This window comes from Phoenix dactylifera, unplaced genomic scaffold (assembly GCF_009389715.1).
Source record: "Phoenix dactylifera cultivar Barhee BC4 unplaced genomic scaffold, palm_55x_up_171113_PBpolish2nd_filt_p 000112F, whole genome shotgun sequence".
NCBI classification, from domain to species: domain Eukaryota; kingdom Viridiplantae; phylum Streptophyta; class Magnoliopsida; order Arecales; family Arecaceae; genus Phoenix; species Phoenix dactylifera.
In genome coordinates this window covers 523,554-543,176 of record NW_024067684.1, presented here as the reverse complement: position 1 = coordinate 543,176, position 19,623 = coordinate 523,554, and the positions used below count along the sequence as shown (strand labels likewise).

The 19,623-nt window shown below is 40.4% G+C and overlaps 1 protein-coding gene across 1 annotated transcript in view; it reads right to left on the bottom strand.

The window, feature by feature from the left end:
* The window catches only part of LOC103715396 (flagellar radial spoke protein 5), a 31,721-nt gene extending 13,395 nt beyond the window's left edge, over positions 1-18,326 (bottom strand). Inside the window, exons 1-3 of the mRNA XM_008803009.4 lie at positions 17,944-18,326; positions 17,538-17,622; positions 16,486-16,602 (exon numbers count right to left, since the gene is read on the bottom strand). Of these exons, the coding sequence (XP_008801231.1) occupies positions 16,486-16,602; positions 17,538-17,622; positions 17,944-18,253 (512 nt within the window). The 5' untranslated portion in view covers positions 18,254-18,326. The remainder of the gene's footprint in view (positions 1-16,485; positions 16,603-17,537; positions 17,623-17,943) is intronic.
* Positions 18,327-19,623: the final 1,297 nt, after the last annotated feature.

The window sequence follows — 19,623 nt, the reverse complement described above, 5'->3', positions numbered from 1 at the left end:
AAGGTATGTTACCAGTATTCAAAGTCTATGATGGTGGGATAACAGCAAGTTGTAACAAGCCTGAAAAAGTACTCTTCAGATTACCCAAGGTCATTAGGGCTTTATGTTTGGATAGAATAAGGGAGTCTTTAATGGGGATCAAAGAAAAGGTTAAACCCAAAGGGAAACAACGCAAATCTGCAAAGTGGCTGGTATTGGCTGTTTCTGGACCAGATCAAGCCTATTTTTAGGTATATAGACAGGCCAACAACCAAGATCTACCATGCCGGTATCGGAGCCCATACCAGTCAGCCAGCGGCATGGTTCAGTACACCCCGGTGTGGTCCATGTCGGGCCCGTACCGACACGGCAGAGAGGAGGGAGCGGGAGAGGGAGAAGAAAAGAGAGAAAAAGAGAGGGAGGGAAGGAGAGGAAGAGGGAGGGAAGGTTGCTGAAGGGCGCCAGAGGACACCGGAGGAGCCCCGAAGGGCCAGAGCAGGGGCTCTACCCTCCGGACCCCTACTTCGTTCGAAGTAGGGGTTTGTTGGGAATTCTTTTTTATTTTGAAAATTTGAAGTGAAGTTGGCAAGGAATTTGCCGACTTTACCTAAAATTTGGGTTTTTTTTATTTTGAAAATTTTAAGTGAAGTTGCCAAACCTCTTGCCGACTTCACTTAAAATTTTTAAAATAAAAAAGGAGGTTGGCAAACCTCTTGCAGACTTCACTTAAAATTTTTAAAATAAAAAAGAAACCCTGACAAACCCTTATTTCGAACGAAACAGGAGTTCAGAGGGCGGAGCTCCTGCTCTGGCCCTTCAGGGCCACTTTAGCGCCCTTCGAAAGCCTCCAGAGGCCTCGGGCGGCCCTCCCTCCCTCTCCCTCTCCCTTCCTCCCCTCCTCTCTCTCTTTTACTCTCTTTCCTTCTCCCTCTCTCCTCACCCGCTGGTTTTCCATTTTGAATGCCGGTACCATCTCAGTCCGCCGCCGGCATGGCTCAATATGCCCCAAACCGGGCGGTCAAAACAGTTCTGTTGAAGGGAGAATTTCCCGAGTTGTCCAATAAAATCGGACGCCAGGCATGAAAAATTAATTTTAAAATTTTTATTTATAATAATTATAAGTATTAAACATACTAATATGTAAAACATACCTCGATCCTGCAGCGGAAGTTGGATAAGGTATGCCGGATATGGATCTGGATCCCTGAAGGTAGCTCTGCGAGGCCTGGATCTGCAGGCCCTCTACTTCGCACACACGTCGAGCTTCATAGGAAGGTAGGAGGACTTTGATATTCGTGCAAAACACCTTTTGCAAAAGGGACCCTAGAAGAAAAGAAATTCCCTTTTCTTTTCTTCTCTTTCTTTTCCTTTTCCCTAACAGCAAATCACTGTTTTCTTTTCTCTCCCGTTTCTTCAAGGCACGCCCGAGAGCAGTGACGCCTGAGTTTGATCCCAATCACAGAGGAAGAGGGAAGGCAGGAGAGAACGCCGGATCTAGGCCGGACTCCATACCACCAGAGAGAGAGAACATCTTCCTCTCTCTTCTTCTTCACTGAATCAAGACTACCTCTCTCTGTCTGACGTTTTCATCCCAAGAAAAAAAATTCTCTCTTCTTCTTCTTTGAGGAAACCGTGGCCTACAAATAGGCCAATGCGAAGAGGAGTTAAGAGGCGTAAATGGCCGAGCGTTATTGTATTCATTCATTATCTAATATGAATGAATTTCATAACGTTTGTTTCAAAAACAACCGTGGGGGAAAAAGAGCGATTAATGCTGATAACTGCCGTATTTCAAAAATCAAATTGAACTGTAATGTAGCCGGTTCAAAACCGGACATTCCAGTCCAAACGGCAATCCAAATGGAGTCCGAATGGAGACATGGGGTGGCTTTGAAGCATCAGCGAAAAGTCCTCTGTTTTCTCCCTGGGTTTCTCTCATCACGGCTCACAAGACACTTCTTAAGGGTCCATAGCTTTTATCCATCGCGGGCTCATAGGGGATGCTTAAGGGTCCATGGGAGCTTAAGGGTCCATGGGTTATTTAAATTGGAATTGGGTCAGCAGTTCAATCAATTGGGTTAGCCTATTTGGTTCTAAACCAAATTGATGGCCAAATTGAATGATTTTTGACCAAAAAAAATTCCACCTGAGTCCGACTCATGGGAGGTTCAATTTGGTCCAGTCTCGGCTCGATCCAAGTCCGACTTAGATCAAAACAAATACAAAATTAAATCTCAATTAAATCATGATCGAGCCCAATTACTCTAATTGAGACCCAATCAAACCCAATCTCAACAATTGAGTCTTGATCAAGTTCCATTACATTAAATGAAACTTGATTGATCCTGAATACAGACTTAATTAGTTGTTCATCCATGAAATTTAGCATGTACCTCATGTTCAGTGCTAGCTGAACATAGACAAAACCAAATTCCAAATGAACCACAATTTAATTCTTAATTAAATTGGATCAAGACCTTCCTACTTAGCTTGACTAATATGCTGCTCCGATAGGTTCGAACACTAAGCCGGTAGTACATGGACTACTCTATACACTAATCGAGGTAACCATCTAGCAATGATACCCGACGTCCGGATAGGTCGAATATGCAAAACAACATTTAAGAACCTAGACGTATGGTTATTGCATAATTCATCCCTATGACCATCGATGCTCAAGATAAGCTCAGAGTGGACTGTTGAACTCTGGGTCTGGTCATCCATAGTGTATTTCAAATAATCAAATCAAGTGACCTATCACTTGGTTTACCCTGGCCAAGGTTTTACTGAATTGAAATACAGCGAGACATCAACTCCTATAATCTGGAGCGGTCAATCCCATCTTGACTTATACACAGACTTCGCGAGTACTTGACTGCACCCAGCATCCTTCCGATCCCTGAATTAGAAATTCAGGTCGTCCAGTGCCTAAGTACAGTGAGTTGCTTTCAAGTCACCGTGACAGTCTCAGGTCTAAGGGGTACTTATGCCCATACGCTTTGCTAGCTAACTCCCGACAGTGGAGTGTTACGCAGGTGAGTCATTGTTTAGTGACAATGTACTCCTACATCTCACCTGTATGCCATACAGTGTCTCCACACTCCTTGGTTTAAGAGGACAACCAACTAAATGGCACACAACGACCTATACTTGACATGGCTATCGTCCAATTTACAGCTCATCATTTGGTCGCGAACTGGTTTAAGGACTAAATGATAAAACCTCCTTTATCCACTAAATTAGTCCTAAGGACTTCATCACAATACACAGGAGTTCAATTTGAAGATGTAACACTTGTGATGAATAGAAAAATGCTAGAATAAATTTTTATTCATTTTAATAAAACATATACATACACCAATTTTTTATAATTAAAAAATTGGCTTTGGGACACAATTTCCAACTCCCACTTGGACTAAAGCTAATTTGTACAGTATCTTATATCCATCTTCGATTTGTGATAATCGAACTCCTTTACAGAAAGGGCTTTAGTGAATGGGTCAGCTAGGTTTTCCTTTCCATCGATCTTCTGAAGATTGACGTCACCTCATTCTACGATCTCTCGTACAAGGTGGTAGCAACGCAGAATGTGCTTGGTCCTGTGGTGAGACTTTGGCTCCTTCGCTTGTGCAATGGCTCCAATGTTGTCACAATACAAAAGAACTGGACCATTGATTGAGGGAGCAACACCAAGTTGATTTACAAACTTCTTGATCCAAACAGCTTTCTTTGCCGCATCTGATGCGGCAACATATTCTGCTTCGCATACGGAATCGGCTACTGAATGCTGCTTAGAACTGTTCCAGCAGACTGCTCCTCCCTTCAGGATAAACACAAATCCTGACATACTCTTACTGTCATCATGATCTGACTGAAAACTGGAGTCTGTAAACCCCACAAGTTTTAAGTCAGATTCTCCATAGATTAACCATTGGTCCTTAGTATTTCTCAAATACTTAAGGATAGTTTTCACCACCTTCCAATGGTTCTCATCCGGATCAGACTGATACCTACTCACTACTGCTAATGAGTAAGCAACATCCGGTCTCGTACATGTCATGGTGTACATGATAGATCCCACTGCAGAAGCATATGGGATTCTACTCATACGCTCTCTCTCTTCGGAAGTTATCGGACAATCTTTCTTAGAGAGAAATTTCTTGGCCTATCGGAAGATAGCCCTTCTTGGAATTCTCCATGTTGAACCGCTTCAATATAGTATCGGTGTATGTGGTTTGGGACAATCCTAGTAACCTTTTAGATCTATCTCTATAGATCTTCATCCCTATGATGTAAGATGCTTCTCCCAGATCGTTCATAGAGAACTGTGATGACAGCCAGAGTTTCATATTTTGTAATGCAGGAATGTCATTCCCAATTAAGAGAATGCCATCCACATACAAGACAAGGAATGGGATCACTGAACCGTTAGCCCACTTGTAGATACAAGGTTCTTCTTCGTCCTTAACGAAGCCATACGTTTTGATAGTTTTATCGAAACGTATGTTCCAACTTCGAGAAGCTTGCTTAAGTCCATAAATAGACTTTTGTAGCTTACATACTTTAGACTCGTCTGTGGATGTAAAACCCTCAGGTTGTATCATATGCACCTCTTCTTCCAGCTCTCCATTTAGAAAAGCTGTTTTCACATCCATTTGCCAGATTTCATAATCCATATATGCCGCTATAGCAAGCATGATCCGAATAGATTTTAGCATTGCCACAGGGAAAAAAATCTCGTCATAGTCGATACCATAACGTTGACGATACCCCTTGGCAACCAGACGGGCTTTATAAGTCTCCACCTTTTCGTCTGCACCTCTCTTTCTTTTGAAGATCCATTTGCACCCTATGGGTTTTATCCCTTCGGGTGGATCAACTAGTGTTCATACACTATTAATTTCCATGGATTCCATTTCGGATCTCATGGCGTTAAGCCATAACTCAGAGTCGGACCTCTACATAGCATCCATATAGGTGATCGGATCCTCATTGTTCTCATCGAGCTCAATGGGATCCGCATCTTGGAAGAAACCATAGTATCTGTCCACTTGACGCGGTACTCTACCTGATCGCCTTAATGGTGCTTCTACATTGGGCTCCGGGTTTGATCTAATCGAATCCGGTTCTGTGGGTTCAGTAGATTGTATTAAATCTTCCACCTGCTGAACTTCACTAAGTTCAACCTTAGAGTCAACAATTCCTTTACTAAGGAATTCCTTTTCCAAAAAGGTTGCCTTAAGTCCTACGAACACCTTTTATTCATTAGGAAGGTAGAAGTAATAACCCCTAGTTTCCTTGGGGTACCCTACAAAATAACACTTATCGGACCTAGGACCAAGTTTGTCAGTTTGAGAACGTTTAACATAAGCCGGACATCCCCAAACCCTAAGGTATGAAAGTGTCGGCTTACGCCCAGTCCATATCTCATATAGAGTCTTCTCAACAGACTTACTTAAAATCTTATTTAGTATTATACACGCAGACTCTAAAGCATAACCCCAAAAGGAAAGAGGCAAACTAGTAAACCCCATCATGGATCGAACCATGTCTAACAGAGTTTGATTCCTCCTTTCAAATACACCATTGTGCTGAGGTGCTCCTGAAGGGGTCCATTGTGAGAGAATCCTATTCTCCTCTAGATAAGTCAAGAAATCACCGAAAAAGTATTCTCCTCCTCGGTCTGACCGAAGGATCTAAATACTCTTTCCAGTCTGTTTTTCTACTTCATTACAAAATCGTTTGAACATTTCAAATAAATTCCGACTTATACTTCATCAGATAGACATATCCATACCTGGATAGATCATCTGTGAAGGTTATGAAGTAGGCATAACCATCTTTGGCACTTATATTCATAGGTCCACATACGTCAGTATGTATGAAGCCAAGAACATTGCTGGCTCGTTCACCCTTTCCAGAAAAAGGTGACTTGATCATCTTACCCAGAAGACAGGATTCACAAGTTGACAACGATTCACAATCATTGATTTCTAAAATGCCCTATTGGGCTAACCTGTTTATCCTGTTTTTATTTATGTGACCTAGTCGGCAATGCCATAAATAGGCTTCATTGACATTAGCTAACTTAGGACGTTTATTAGAAGTGTACATTACATTCACAGGCAGTGATAGAGTATAAATGTCATGTGTCAATTGTCCACAAAAAATTTTAATACCATTCAAAATGATATCACAAAAATTTTCTTTTATTGATAAACAATAACCATTTTTGGCCAAAAGGCCTACAGAGATGATATTCATCAAAAATGCTGGACAATAATGACAATCATCTAATATGACTACTCTAGATTCAAAAACAAGCTTAATGACTCCTAAAGCTAGGACTGGAACTGATCTTCCATCTCCAACCTTCAGGAATCTTTCGCCATTCATGAATCTTCTACTAACTTGAAATTCCTATAACGAATTGCAAATATTAATTGGACTTCCGGTATCTAATACCCAAGCAGTAGAATCATAAACAGAAAAATTACAAGGTGTTATCATATAATTACTTTATGCAGCAACTGTTTGCTGCTTTTTCTTCCTAAGCCTGTTTGGATCAAGGGACGCTATGTAAGCCGAACAGTTCCGCTTCCAATGACCCATCTTTTTACAGAAGAAGCACTCTGCCTTGCTCTTATCGGCTTTATGCTTCTTAGTCTGGCTGGGCTTAGAGACCCCAGCACGAGCTTCCTGCACCTTCTTCTTCTTTCCTTTCTTAAAGGAAGAAAGTCCTGCAGAAGTCCCACCTACCACATTCACTGACTCCTTTTTGAGTTGGTGATCCTTCTCATAGGTCTGCAGTAAACCTAGCAAACCATGATAGGATACTTCAAGTTTAGTCATTCTATAATGACTAAGGAAGGTCAGGTAAGACTTGGGAAGTGAGTTCAAAATGGCATCCTTTCCCAATTGCTCGTGCAAAGGAAAGCCAAGTTTACTCAAGCGATCGATTTGTTCAACCATGTACAATACATGATCGGTCACCGATGCCCCTTCCCTCATGCAGGCATTGAATATAGCGCAAGAGGTCTTATGTCGTTCGACATCATCAGGTGTGCCGAAAGACTCCTTCAACATTTGAAGGATTTTCACTGGCTGCGCTTCCTCGAATTTACGACTAAACTCGTCATTCATCGAGGCCCTCATGATGCAGCGCACTGTAGTACGATCGTTGAGCCACTTCTGATAAGCATCTCTGATTGCACGTGGTGCATTGGCTGCACGTTCCTCAGGTGCAGGATCCGATATCACATACAAGATCCGTTCATACTCTAATACTATTTTCAACTTTCGATACCAGCTATCGAAGTTAGGTCCATTAAGCTTATCATTGTCTAATAGTGTTCGGAGGGACAATGAGTTAGCCATATCTGAAAAATAAAGAAAAAACCCAACTAATCAGTATATGATTTATTTAATCCTAAAGACTTGGACTTTAGTCTAAAGTTTTCTCCCACTATGTTAATCGAATTAATAGCCTCTACCTTTAACTCGAGGAATTACTTTAATTCCCTAGTGGGTACTAAAATCCGCATAGACTGCATACGGGCCCGAGGAAGGCTCGGCCAACCCATGTGCATCTAAGAGTAGGTACATTACCAATTGTTTCTCTAAACAATTTCTAGTAATCAATTTTGCCCCAGGTGGTAATCAGTAGGCGAAGGCCTTCACTAAAAATCCTGGTTAGGTCCAACCATTAATGAACTAACTCGATGACACTACCTAATGTATGATCAGGCCCGAGGAAGACTCGGCCAACCTAATCACAATTAGATAGCTCAAAAAGCTATCATATAATGAAGGATAATTCTAGTATTCAGAGGAACACTAGACGGAAGTGTCCTGCATGTTCAACTGTAATATTGGACCCATTATCATTCACCTTAATGGAAGGCTATGATCTAGTTATCTATATAACTTTATCATTTTAAGGACCTAATAATTTAGAGAATTTTAATTGATGTGACGTTGACCGATAATTCTAAATCCTCCCACTGACTTCACCAAGTCATACAAAGGACTAGCTCTTATTGGTCTATTAAACACCTAAATCAGTCACACTGATTTTTCTTAATGGCGTGGGTGAGTGCCAAGTCTCAAGGTACCTTAATCAAAACTTGATCGACCAAATTAGCCAGGTAAGAGAGATCATGGGAGGGTTACGCCATTAACCTCTTTTCTAGACACCAACTATGTTGGCCAGGTAAGAGGTAGCCCCAATTAAAAACCATGATCAAATGCCGACTTATCTTAGACACCAATTGATTTATCAAGTTGATTTAGGTTATCCTTGGGAACTCGGGCTCGACCACTGAGCCACAATCAGATCCAATTGAAATGTTTGGATATGATAAACTACAACTACTGAGTGTGATCATTTTATAAACCTTGATTTAGTCTAGTTCAACTATTGATTAGATTAAATCATGTTTCTTAAGTTAGTTCATTTCAATTTGATTTCATGATTAGGTCTAACCTAGTCAACTAATCTGATTGTGCTAACCCATGCCCCAAATCCCATGTTCAAATTTAAATTTTAATTCAAATTTCAAATTTTGAATTTTAAATCTTTAATTGAAATTCAAATTTTAAATTTTAAATTCAACATTTAATTCTTAATTAAATGTATTATGATCATGGATTCAAGGTGTCAATTTATTCCAAATACAAACAATTTATATTTAAATTTTGTGGTCATAATAAATTTAAAACTGAAATTTTATAAACATCTGCATAATTTCACAAAAATAAACTATTTATTTTATGATACAAATTAATCTCAATCTTGTGCTAGGACAACCTTTTCACTATAAGGGGTTAATCTTATAGCAGGACAACTTTATAATTCAGCACAAGATTGATATTTTATCATTAAATCTAGATCTAATCTAAATTTAAAAATTAAATCATGCATAATTCTAGATATTATAGACCCATTCCATCAGCCAACCTGGCTCTGATACCAGTTGAAGGGAGAATTTCCCGAGTTGTCTGATAAAATCGGACGCCAGGCATGAAAAATCAGTTTTAAAATTTTTATTTATAACAATTATAAATATTAAACATACTAATATGTAAAACATACCTCGATCCCGTAGCAGAAGTTGGATGAGGTATGCCGGATCTGGATCTGAATCCCTGAAGGTAGCTCTGCGAGGCCTGGATCTGCAGGTCCTCTACTTCGCACGCACGTCGAGCTTCGTAGGAAGGTAGGATGACTTTGATATTCGTGCAAAACATCTTTTGCAAAAGGGACCCTAGAAGAAAAGAAATTCCCTTTTCTTTTCTTCTCTTTCTTTTCCTTTTCCCTAACAGCAATCACTATTTTCTTTTCTCTCCCGTTTCTTCACGGCACGCCCGAGAGCAGTAACGCCTGAGTTTGATCCTGATCACAGAGGAAGAGGGAAGGCAGGAGAGAACGCCGGATCTGAGCCGGACTCCATACCACCAGAGAGAGAGAACTTCTTCCTCTCTCTTCTTCTTCTTCGCTAAATCAAGACTACCTCTCTCTGTCTGATGTTTTCTTCCCAAGAAAAAAAATTCTCTTCTTCTTCTTCTTTGAGGAAACGGTGGCCTACAAATAGGCCAATGCCGAGAGGAGTTAAGAGGCGTAAATGGCCGAGCATTATTGTATTCATTCGTTATCTAATATGAATGAATTTCATAACGTTTGTTTCAAAAACAACCATGGGAAAAAAACAGCGATTAATGCCGATAACTGCCGTATTTCAAAAATCAAATTGAACTGGAATGTAGCCGGTTCAAAACTGAACATTCCAGTCCAAACGGCAATCCAAATGGAGTCCGGATGGCGACATGGCGTGGTTTTGAAGCATCGGCGGAAAATTCTCTGTTTTCTCCCAGGGTTTCTCTCATCGCGGTTCACAGGACACTTCTTAAGGGTCCATAGCTTTTATCCATTGCGGTTCATAGGGGACGCTTAAGGTCCATGGGAGCTTAAGGGTCCACAGGTCCATGGGTTATTTAAATTGGGATCGGGTCAGCAGTTCAATCAATTGGGTTAGCCTACTTGGTTCTAAACCAAATTGATGGCCCAATTGAATGATTTTTGACCAAAAAAAATTCCACATGAGTCCGACTCATGGGAGGTTCAATTGGGTCCAGTCTCGGCTCGATCCAAGTCCGACTTAGATCAAAATAAATACGAAATTAAATCCCAATTAAATCATGATCGAGCTCAATTACTCTAATTAAGACCCAATCAAACCCAATCTCAACAATTGAGTCCTGATCAAGTTCCATTACATTAAATGAAACTTGATTGATCCTAAATACAGACTTAATTAGTTGTTCATCCATGAAATTTAGCATGTACCTCATGTTCAGTGCTAGCTGAACATAGACAGAACCAAATTCCAAATGACCCACAATTTAATTCTTAATTAAATTGGGTCAAGACCTTCCTACTTAGCTCGACTAATGTGCGTGACCCCGATAGGTTCGAACACTAAGCCGATAGTACATGGACTACTTCATGCACTAATCGAGGTGACCATCTAGCAATGTACCCGACGTCCGGATAAGTCGAATATGCAAAGCAACATTCAAGAACCTATACGTATGGTTATTGCATAATTCATCCCTATGACCATCGATGCTCAAGATAAGCTCAGAGTGGACTGTCGAACTCTGGGTCCGGTCATCCATAGTGTATTTCAAATAATCAAATCAAGCGACCTATCACTTGGTTTACCCTGGCCAAGGTTTTACTTAATCGAAATACAACGAGACATCAACTCCTATAATCTGAAGCGGTCAATCCCATCTTGACTCATACACAGACTTCGCGAGTACTTGACTGCACCCAGCATCCTTCCGATCCCTGAATTAGAAATTCAGGTCGTCCAGTGCCTAAGTACATTGAGTTGCTTTCAAGTCACCGTGACAGTCTCAGGTCTAAGGGGTACTTATGCCCATACGCTTTGCTAGCTAACTCCTGAGAGTGGAGTGCTACGCAGGTGAGCCACTGTTTAGTGACGATGTACTCCTACATCTCACCTGTATGCCATACAGTGTCTCCACACTTCTTGGTTTAAGAGGACAACCAACTAAATAGCACACAACGACCTATACTTGACTAGCTATCGTCTAATTGACAGCTCATCATTTGGTCGCGAACTGGTTTAAGAACTAAATGATAAAACCTCCTTTATCCACTAAATTAGTCCTAAGGACTTCATCACAATACACAGGAGTTCAATTTGAAGATGTAACACTTGTGATGAATAGAAAAATGCCAGAATAAATTTTTATTCATTTTAATAAAACATATACATACACCAATTTCTTACAATTAAAAAATTGGCTTTGGGACACAATTCCCAACAAGTTCCGCATCCTTGCCAACAGCAACCTGGTGAAGACAACTGCCATTAACAACACAACCAGTGGTTGTTTGCAATAAGAGATGTTAACAACCTGAGGTTAGGGTTTTGGACATCTAGATGAATGGGAAGGAAAGAATATTCAGCAAGAAAGGCTCAAAGAATAAGGGGTGAAGAAAAATAGTGAGAGCTCAGAGAAAATACAAGTTTCTCAAACTCCTAGAGGCCTCATGCCCACTTCGTCTTACACGAAGGAAAACAAAACAGCGAAGAAGGCAGCATTCTTTTATTCATTGTAAAATTCATCTGAGCAAATCTTAGGACCAGCCACTTTACGTAAGAATAAGTGGCAAATTTTTTTCAAAAAAAAAAAAAGAAAGTCCCCTACTTAAAAAATAGTTTACATAAAAGTCCCTATAAAGTTTAAAACAAGTCCAAACCCTCACAACTGCTAACATAAAACAATACCTAATGATAACTAGAGACTCAAATGACAACTAAAAGCTACTCATCTTTCATCCAAAGACTTTTGATCCTTTGTCAGCGCCTTTGGTAAGTCTTGAAAAGGCTCCATGATCTCCATCACATTCCCTATCTCCATCTCCAAGGGTTCAGCTTCTTTCCCTTTTGATGGTTTATATAGATCCTTGGCAACAAGATAATTCAAAAAAGGCCCCTTCAACAAAGAATGGAATCTGGATGACAAACTTCTAATAAGTCAATCTTTAAGAATGAGTATTGCAATATGTGCCCTCTTGATCTCTTGTGGAATGAAACAAGGGTTTCTTTGATTACAAGCACAAATACACAATATAGCATCAATTACTTTGCTTTAGGGCCTTTTTGTATGTATTTGATGGAAAACTATTTCATTCCATGCAAACTTGCAACCTCTAGAAACACCAACATAAACCATGAGACGGACACAAGGAGCATTAGGAAGAACTAAAGCAAGCACAAATATCTCCATGACACCCCTCGCCCCCTCTCCCCAAAACCATTCCCCGCTCACCTTAAAGAAAAACATAAAAGAAGCCGAAAGACAATTCTTGCTCTACAGCATAGCCAAGGCTTGAAAAAGATTTTTGATGAAATCTAACTCCACCACTGAGCCACAGCAAATCCTGGTAGGTTTAAATAGTGCCCAGGCTAGGCAATACTTCCATAGATTAAATGTTTTAATTATGATTAGAAGAGCTAATCCTAATTGATCTTGTAATAGGTCTGCCGCAAAACAGATGCATTTTTTTCTCAAGTGATTCATATTGTCAAGTTCACCCATTCCAAAATTCATTGAGATCAATTGATCAGCAGCAGCCAATATATCTCATGGCAACAGAAATATAAACTAGCAATGCACCCAACAGAAACATTGCATGATCATTGATGAGAATAAGAGGGACGTAAATAGAACAGAAATAAAGCTACCAACAGAACATTTTAATATTCTTTAGTGGCCCTATACCTATATATTGGACTAATTTCTTGTGATTGATTTAGCCAGAAATTATAGAAACATAATGTAGAGCAACATGTCATGAAATCTATTTGACAACAAAAATTTGTCGTATGTATACAGAAAAGCATATCTCATTTGTCTTAGATGGTAGAATAATCTGCCAAGGAAAATGTCCTAAAAAGAAATAAAGCCTATCACCAGATTGAAAATTCAATTGAAAGAAGGGAGAAGGGTCCAAATATGTTCCCATGTCTTCCAAATCAATGTAAACTAACTTATTTAACATTTAACCCATGCATCTCTGTATTTAGATTGCTCACACCATGGGTTTAAATCCCATGGGACAAGGGTGTCCTAGTTTCTCCATGGAACAGGATGCCCCATTGTCCTGCCCCATCCCGGCAGCTGTCTTGATTATACATCTTAGTAAATATCCTCCATCTCTCTCCCCTTATTCTTTCCTTTCTTTCTTTCTTTCTTTCTTTTTCTTCTTTCTTTCATTCCTTTCTTTCTTTTTCTTCTTTCTTTCATTCCTTTCTTTCTTTTTTTCTCTACCTTCCTTTCATTCCTTTCATTTTTCTTTTCTACCTTCCTCTCTTTCCTTTCCTTTTTCTTTCATTTTCTTATCCCTTTAATTCTTTTTTCCTTTCTCTTCTTCTTTCTCATTCCTTTCTTCCTTCTTTCCTTCCTTTTTTTTTCTTCTCCCTTCCTTTCCTTCTTTCCTTTTACTTCTTCTTCTTCTTTCCTTTCACTTTTTCCTTTTCTTCATTTTTCCTTCCTTTCTTTTTATTTTCTTTTTCGTCTCTCCACGTATGGATGGGTTTTGGAGTCCCGACACCGTCTCAGTCCCATTTTTTCACAAGAATGTGACGAGACGATCAGGATGCCAGCATCCCGCCAGGACTTAATGTTGGCTCACGCTACCTTGGTTCTAGAGATGAGGATGTCATAAGCAAGACTAAAAAGTGCATTAAATGGAGACGCCTCTAGCATCTTGTTGGATTCGTTTGATGCCTAAAAAATTTTCTAACATGGAAATAAAACAAGGAAAACCCATGATCCAAATGGGGTGGCATCAAATCAGCAGAACTAGGACTGTTGTTGTTTCTTCATCACAGTTACTTTCCGGTCTAGACTTGTTCTCACATATATAGTGATAAGCATGTGCACAAGTTAGATGGATTATCATGGTACATAGTGGTGTTTTAAAATACAGTGTATGTGGCTACATATGCGAATGCAATCCCTTGATTAAATTTCATTTCTTGCATCCAACTACTAAATGTCATTAGACCGCATGTAGGCCAAAATGGTGGTCCATTGTTATGCATCTCCATGTGAATAGGGCAAGGTGAGTTTGATGGTTAGGTTGCATGGGGATTTCAAGCTAACTAGCTACATAATGGTTATAACCATGGATTGCTAAACCATGCCAAACCAGTCAGTCTAGGGCATGCTGAACCAGACCAGTCAGTTACTGGCACGGTTCAGCCTCTAAATTCGAATTAGGCTTATAAATTCATTTACCAACTCAGGTTTTCTTCTCGATCTCTCTCTCCCATTCGCCCACACAACACACTCATCTCACCCTCGCCAACTAATAGGTAAGCCCTCTATTGGTTCGATCACTTCATTCAATCTCCCCCACCTGTTCATTCAATCATTCGAAACTCGAGACCTTTGATGGGTCTCATTCGCTTCGCCTCGTCGCCAACACCTCCAGTAAATTCCCCACCTCACTCCCTCCCCCCCCAACTCCACCCTCCCTCTAAACTCAAGGAAACCCTAGGTAGGGTTTTTGAGAACTAGCCGATTCACCCACCACAAAGCTCAAAACCCTAGCTTTCCTCTTGGGCCTTCTCCCTCCCCATGGTTCCAGTACGTCGCAATTCAGCACGATATGGACCAGTCATCAGCCAGAATGCCTGTCACCTATCGGTACCTTTCTTCCCACCTTAGTTATAAAATTAGCATGTTAGTTATGTTATAGATATTGCTATTAGGTATGAAGTACTAAGTTGCTATCAGTTCATACCGAACGGTCCGGTTCGGTGGTGGAAAATGGTTCAGGCCCCATAGGGGCCAAAACCTAACGGTGCCGGGCCGGAACCGGCCAATACTAGATGCATCCGATATAGCTAGAAACCGGTGCGAACCGGTCGGTTTGCACTAGTTCGCCACAGCGCGCGGCGCGCGCGCTATGGGCAGCACGCCCGCGCGTGCTGTGTTATGTAGATTGGTTCGGTACCGGTCCAAAACAGTTCGGGCACCGACCAGTACGGTACCCGATACCGGTTCGGCAATTCTTGCACCCGACCATGTCACATGACGTACAATACTATGGCCACATAGTCAAAACACATCCTTCAGACATCAGGAGTACAAGTTGACTTAGTATAATTAATATAGCCTTGCATGAATCAAACAATACATAAGAGAACCCATGGTGCATAGAGATCTAATTGATACTTACAAAATCCAGACTCTTTTATATTTTTTTTTTTTCTAAGATTTTCTTGACTATGAAAAGCAATTTTGGCATTGTTATGTATTTGAAAATTTCTAACATGTTGTAGTAAGTGTTTTCTCATTGATTTTATCACTAATAAAATTCAATTTGCAGAGGATTCATAGTGTGAGGTGCTTATAAAAGCCAAACATATACTTTTGGGGCTCCAAGCATATTTAATTACCATTATATAACTACCAAAGTTGACTAGATTGAGGAGATAATATATATCCACCAAGAAGGATGTGCATATATCAACAATTATGCGACTCATCAATTTTATCATGAACAAAATTCAATTTGTAGAGGATTCACAGTGTGAAGTGCTTATGAAAGCCAAACATTTATATAAGGCTCAAAGCGTATTTAATCACCACTAATATAACTACCAAAGTTGTCTAGATTGAGGAGATTATATATATATACACACATATGCTGAGAAGGATGTGCATATATCAACAATTATGCACCAACCATCGACATGGTGTGTGAATCATATAAAACTTTGATTAAAACAAGCAAAGCATGTAATGTTTAGAACTTGCATCTTATCTGTCGCATAGGATGCAATTGAAGCATCCATGCTACATTAATTCAATGTATGTGAAGCCTGCAAAAACATCTACAGCAAGTAACATTGGTTCTTCACCACAATTTGGAATTGGCTTGCCTCAGTGCAAACCATCTATCTGGTTACATTCCTAACATAATCATTCACTCTATGCTTTGGATACACAACAACATACTGTCTCATTTTCAGCAGTTGAAAGAGAAACCTGGGAAATAATTCATATATTAAAAAGAAAGGAAACCATGAAAAGCAGATTTTGGGTCCATATCAAGTGAACTAGCTGGCCCAAATATATTGCAGATTAGAAGAAGCTATGCATATAATGGCATAGTTTTGTAGCATAGAGCAAACCAAATTATGGACCTATAAAAATGTGAATTGAATTCGCATATAAGTGGCAGAATTCTGTATGCATGTTTATACAGCAAGCCTTATGGACCATGAAAGAGAAGGGAAGAGAAATTGATGGCTGGTAACTATCTAGATTCTGCTTTAAGAGATTGTTCTCCATAAGCACACAAGTCATCACGCACCAATTCACATTCCAAATATCACATAATACTGAAAACAGTCCTTCTCAACTGCATGAGATGCTAAAGGTGCAAGAGAATACCAATGAAACTGAAGCATGTCCAGTGAAGCAATATCCATCCTCTTCCGTGATATGTTGATATTCTCCTGAACATAGCTGCCCGTCATCTTAACTGGAGGTGGCACCCACTTTGTAAGACTGCAGCACATGATTTCTGAAGTAAGTCTAAACATGGTCAACATGCAAGAATCTACTGCTGATGCATGGGCATGAGATCTCTTGGAGACCCACAACAACTAGGTATTGCATTAGTAGATTGAATAATGAGAAATTACTTGATATGGTGCAAACAGCCCAGGCATGGCTGCATGATTGTGTGTGAGACTGTGAGCAACACCTCATATAATTGCAGAGTCTTTTTTATTTAATACATATCTTTCAAGCTCACCATTTTAATTAGAAATAAACAAAAGAAGCAAAAAACTGAAAAAGCAATAAGTATACTTAGGGTGTGTTTGGTTCGCAACCGGAATCAGAATTGGAATCGGAATGGATTTTAATTGGAGTCGGAATGGCCATATCTGGTAATGGGATTTGAATACTAGGAAAAAGTAGGGATTGGGTTTTGGAGGATTGGGACATATTCCCATTTCCTCCTAAAATCAGAACGAAAATGGGACTACTCCAACCAAACAGCTGGAATGGAAGCCACTCGTTCTCATTTTCATTCCAAAGTCCAACTCTCCCCAACCAAACATGGCCATAAAAGTTTACATACATACTAAAAATCAGGTGAGACAATATCGAATTAGATGCATGCATGCACTCGCGCAAAGTGTTATTTGGAAAATAATGTTTTGGTAATCCAAGCTCATTCAGCATTCAGCATATTCAATTATAGAGTATAACCATCCAGATATTGCTTAGAACTTAAGAAACATCTTTATGCGAGTGAACAGGCAAGATATGATGGGGAACGGAACTATGCTATAAGTAGGTTCTATATGATTTGGCTATATAGTGCAAATATGAATTGGTAGGTGTGATTTAACTAACTCCAAAGTTTCCTTCAATTCATAACACTTTAATCTCCATAAAAATGATAAACAGAGAGAATGCAAGTTCCAACTCACCCCTTAACTTCTTCAAGCAACTCTGGTGGGCGCTCTCGACGAACTCTGTTGATGAAAATACCATACAAGTCCTCCGCAGGCCCATCTGCAAAGCCAAAGCATTCAAAATTCAGTTTCACTTACAATCTCCACCGTAGAATGCACACAACAAGCACATTGAGTAGAACTGTTCGTTAACATATCTCCCATTCTATTCAATTATTTCAACACCCCATATATATTACTATCCAAATTTTGTAAAAGAACGGGAAAAAAAAATCACTGAAGACTAAGGAATAAAACATGCCTAGTGAAAATTGAGATTTTTTCGGTTGCCAGCGTCATTAAAAGAAAAGATGGGGACTTTCGGAATTAGGAATCAAGGTTTCAGAACTTCTAATTGGAAAAAAGGGGGAAAGCAGTATACAGTGGTCGGCCATGTCGAAGGTGGTGAGGCCGGCGTCGGCGTGGCGGAGCATGGCCTCAACGGCAGCGTCGCGGTCTATCCGTCCCCACCCGCCGCTCGTCTGCCACATCCCGTTCAGCACCCGGCATATCGTCAGCGAGTCGCTGCGATTACTCACAGTCGCCACCCGCGCGCTCCTCTTCTCCTCCTCCGTCACCGTCGCACACCGAACCGGTCGCCTATGCCACCGGCGACCGGTCGCCGGCGATGCCGTTGTGGGGTTGCGGCAGAGGAGGAGGCAGGGGTGGTAGGCCGCACAAAAAGCCGACATCGTTTCACGGCGGAGGAGGGGAAGAGAGAGGAATGGATAAGATTAAACAGATTTGGCGCCCCGCTTCGGCCCTCAGCCATTAAAAAAATAAATAAATAAATTACAAACCTCCATAAAATTTATGCGTATTATATTGCATCAAGCCGTTTGTAAAGTTTGCACTTGCATCCAATTAAATAAATTAATGGTGCTAGTAATTATTCTTGAATAAAAACGAGGATGCACATATATATTTTTTATATCTTTTGATAGTTGCCATGTTATTTAAGATTATTTTAGTCTTTTTTTTTCTAGTACGGTATTTTGGTCTTATTTAAGATTAATAGTTTGACTAATATCATGTTAAATTATGATTAAAATATTGGATAAAAATAAACTTTAAAAAAATAAACGTAGTTTTTTCAAACTATTAGATGTAAGTATAATTTATTCCTAATTTTAAGAGATTTTTTATAATTTACTCTAAATGGTTTAGCCAATTAAGACCCACTAATAAATCTCGAGTAGGCTTGCTCATGTGCCACATCTTGGGCATCCCACGATTCTTTTCCAATGCAGAAAAAAGTTGTGACAGGTTATTAGTTTAGCCAATTGGTTGTCGTTTAAAAAAATATGCAAAAAAAATTAGAATGGTAGTAGAGTCGGACTAAGATGGACCGGTCAATGCACAAAGGTAAGAAATTTTTGTAATTATGTTCGAGAAAGAAATTATACTCTACACTATGTGCACCACATATCTGCGTACCACATCAATCACCTGATCTGGCTACTGTGAGCCTCATTCAATATGTGCTTGTCTCGATGATTGGCCCATAAGAACTAGACCAGATGGTTGGCATTGTACGGTGTGGGATATAATCTCTATTTTGTCTTCTCAACAAAACCCCATTATGGCCTATTTGTCTCCTCGGCCCTCGCTCCGAACAAGAAATTATATCCTACACTGCATGCACCAATGTGATTGTCACTAAGATAAGTACTTGATGAATAGGGGTAGGGCTGTCAACGGGCCGAGCTGCTCGGGCTCGGCTCAGGCCCGGCTCGGTAAAAGCCCGGCTCGGGCTCGGCTCGTTAGTCAAACGAGCCCGAGCCCGAGCCCAAAATGAGGCCCGTTTAAATCCGAGCCCGAGCCCGAGCTCGAGCCCGAGCAGCTCACGAGCCCAAACGAGCCCAACCAATAACCCATTCCCTCCACCGACCACCTCCTCTCTTTTTATTTTTTTTTCTTCTCCTTCCTTCTGGGTTTTTCCAGAATCTTCCCGGCTCCCGCACCCGGTGTCAGTGTGGCGGTGTCCCTCCCCCGAGTCCCCTCTCGCCTTCCTCCTCCGCCGACCACTGCCGATGCCTCGCTGCCTCCTTCCGCTGCCTGG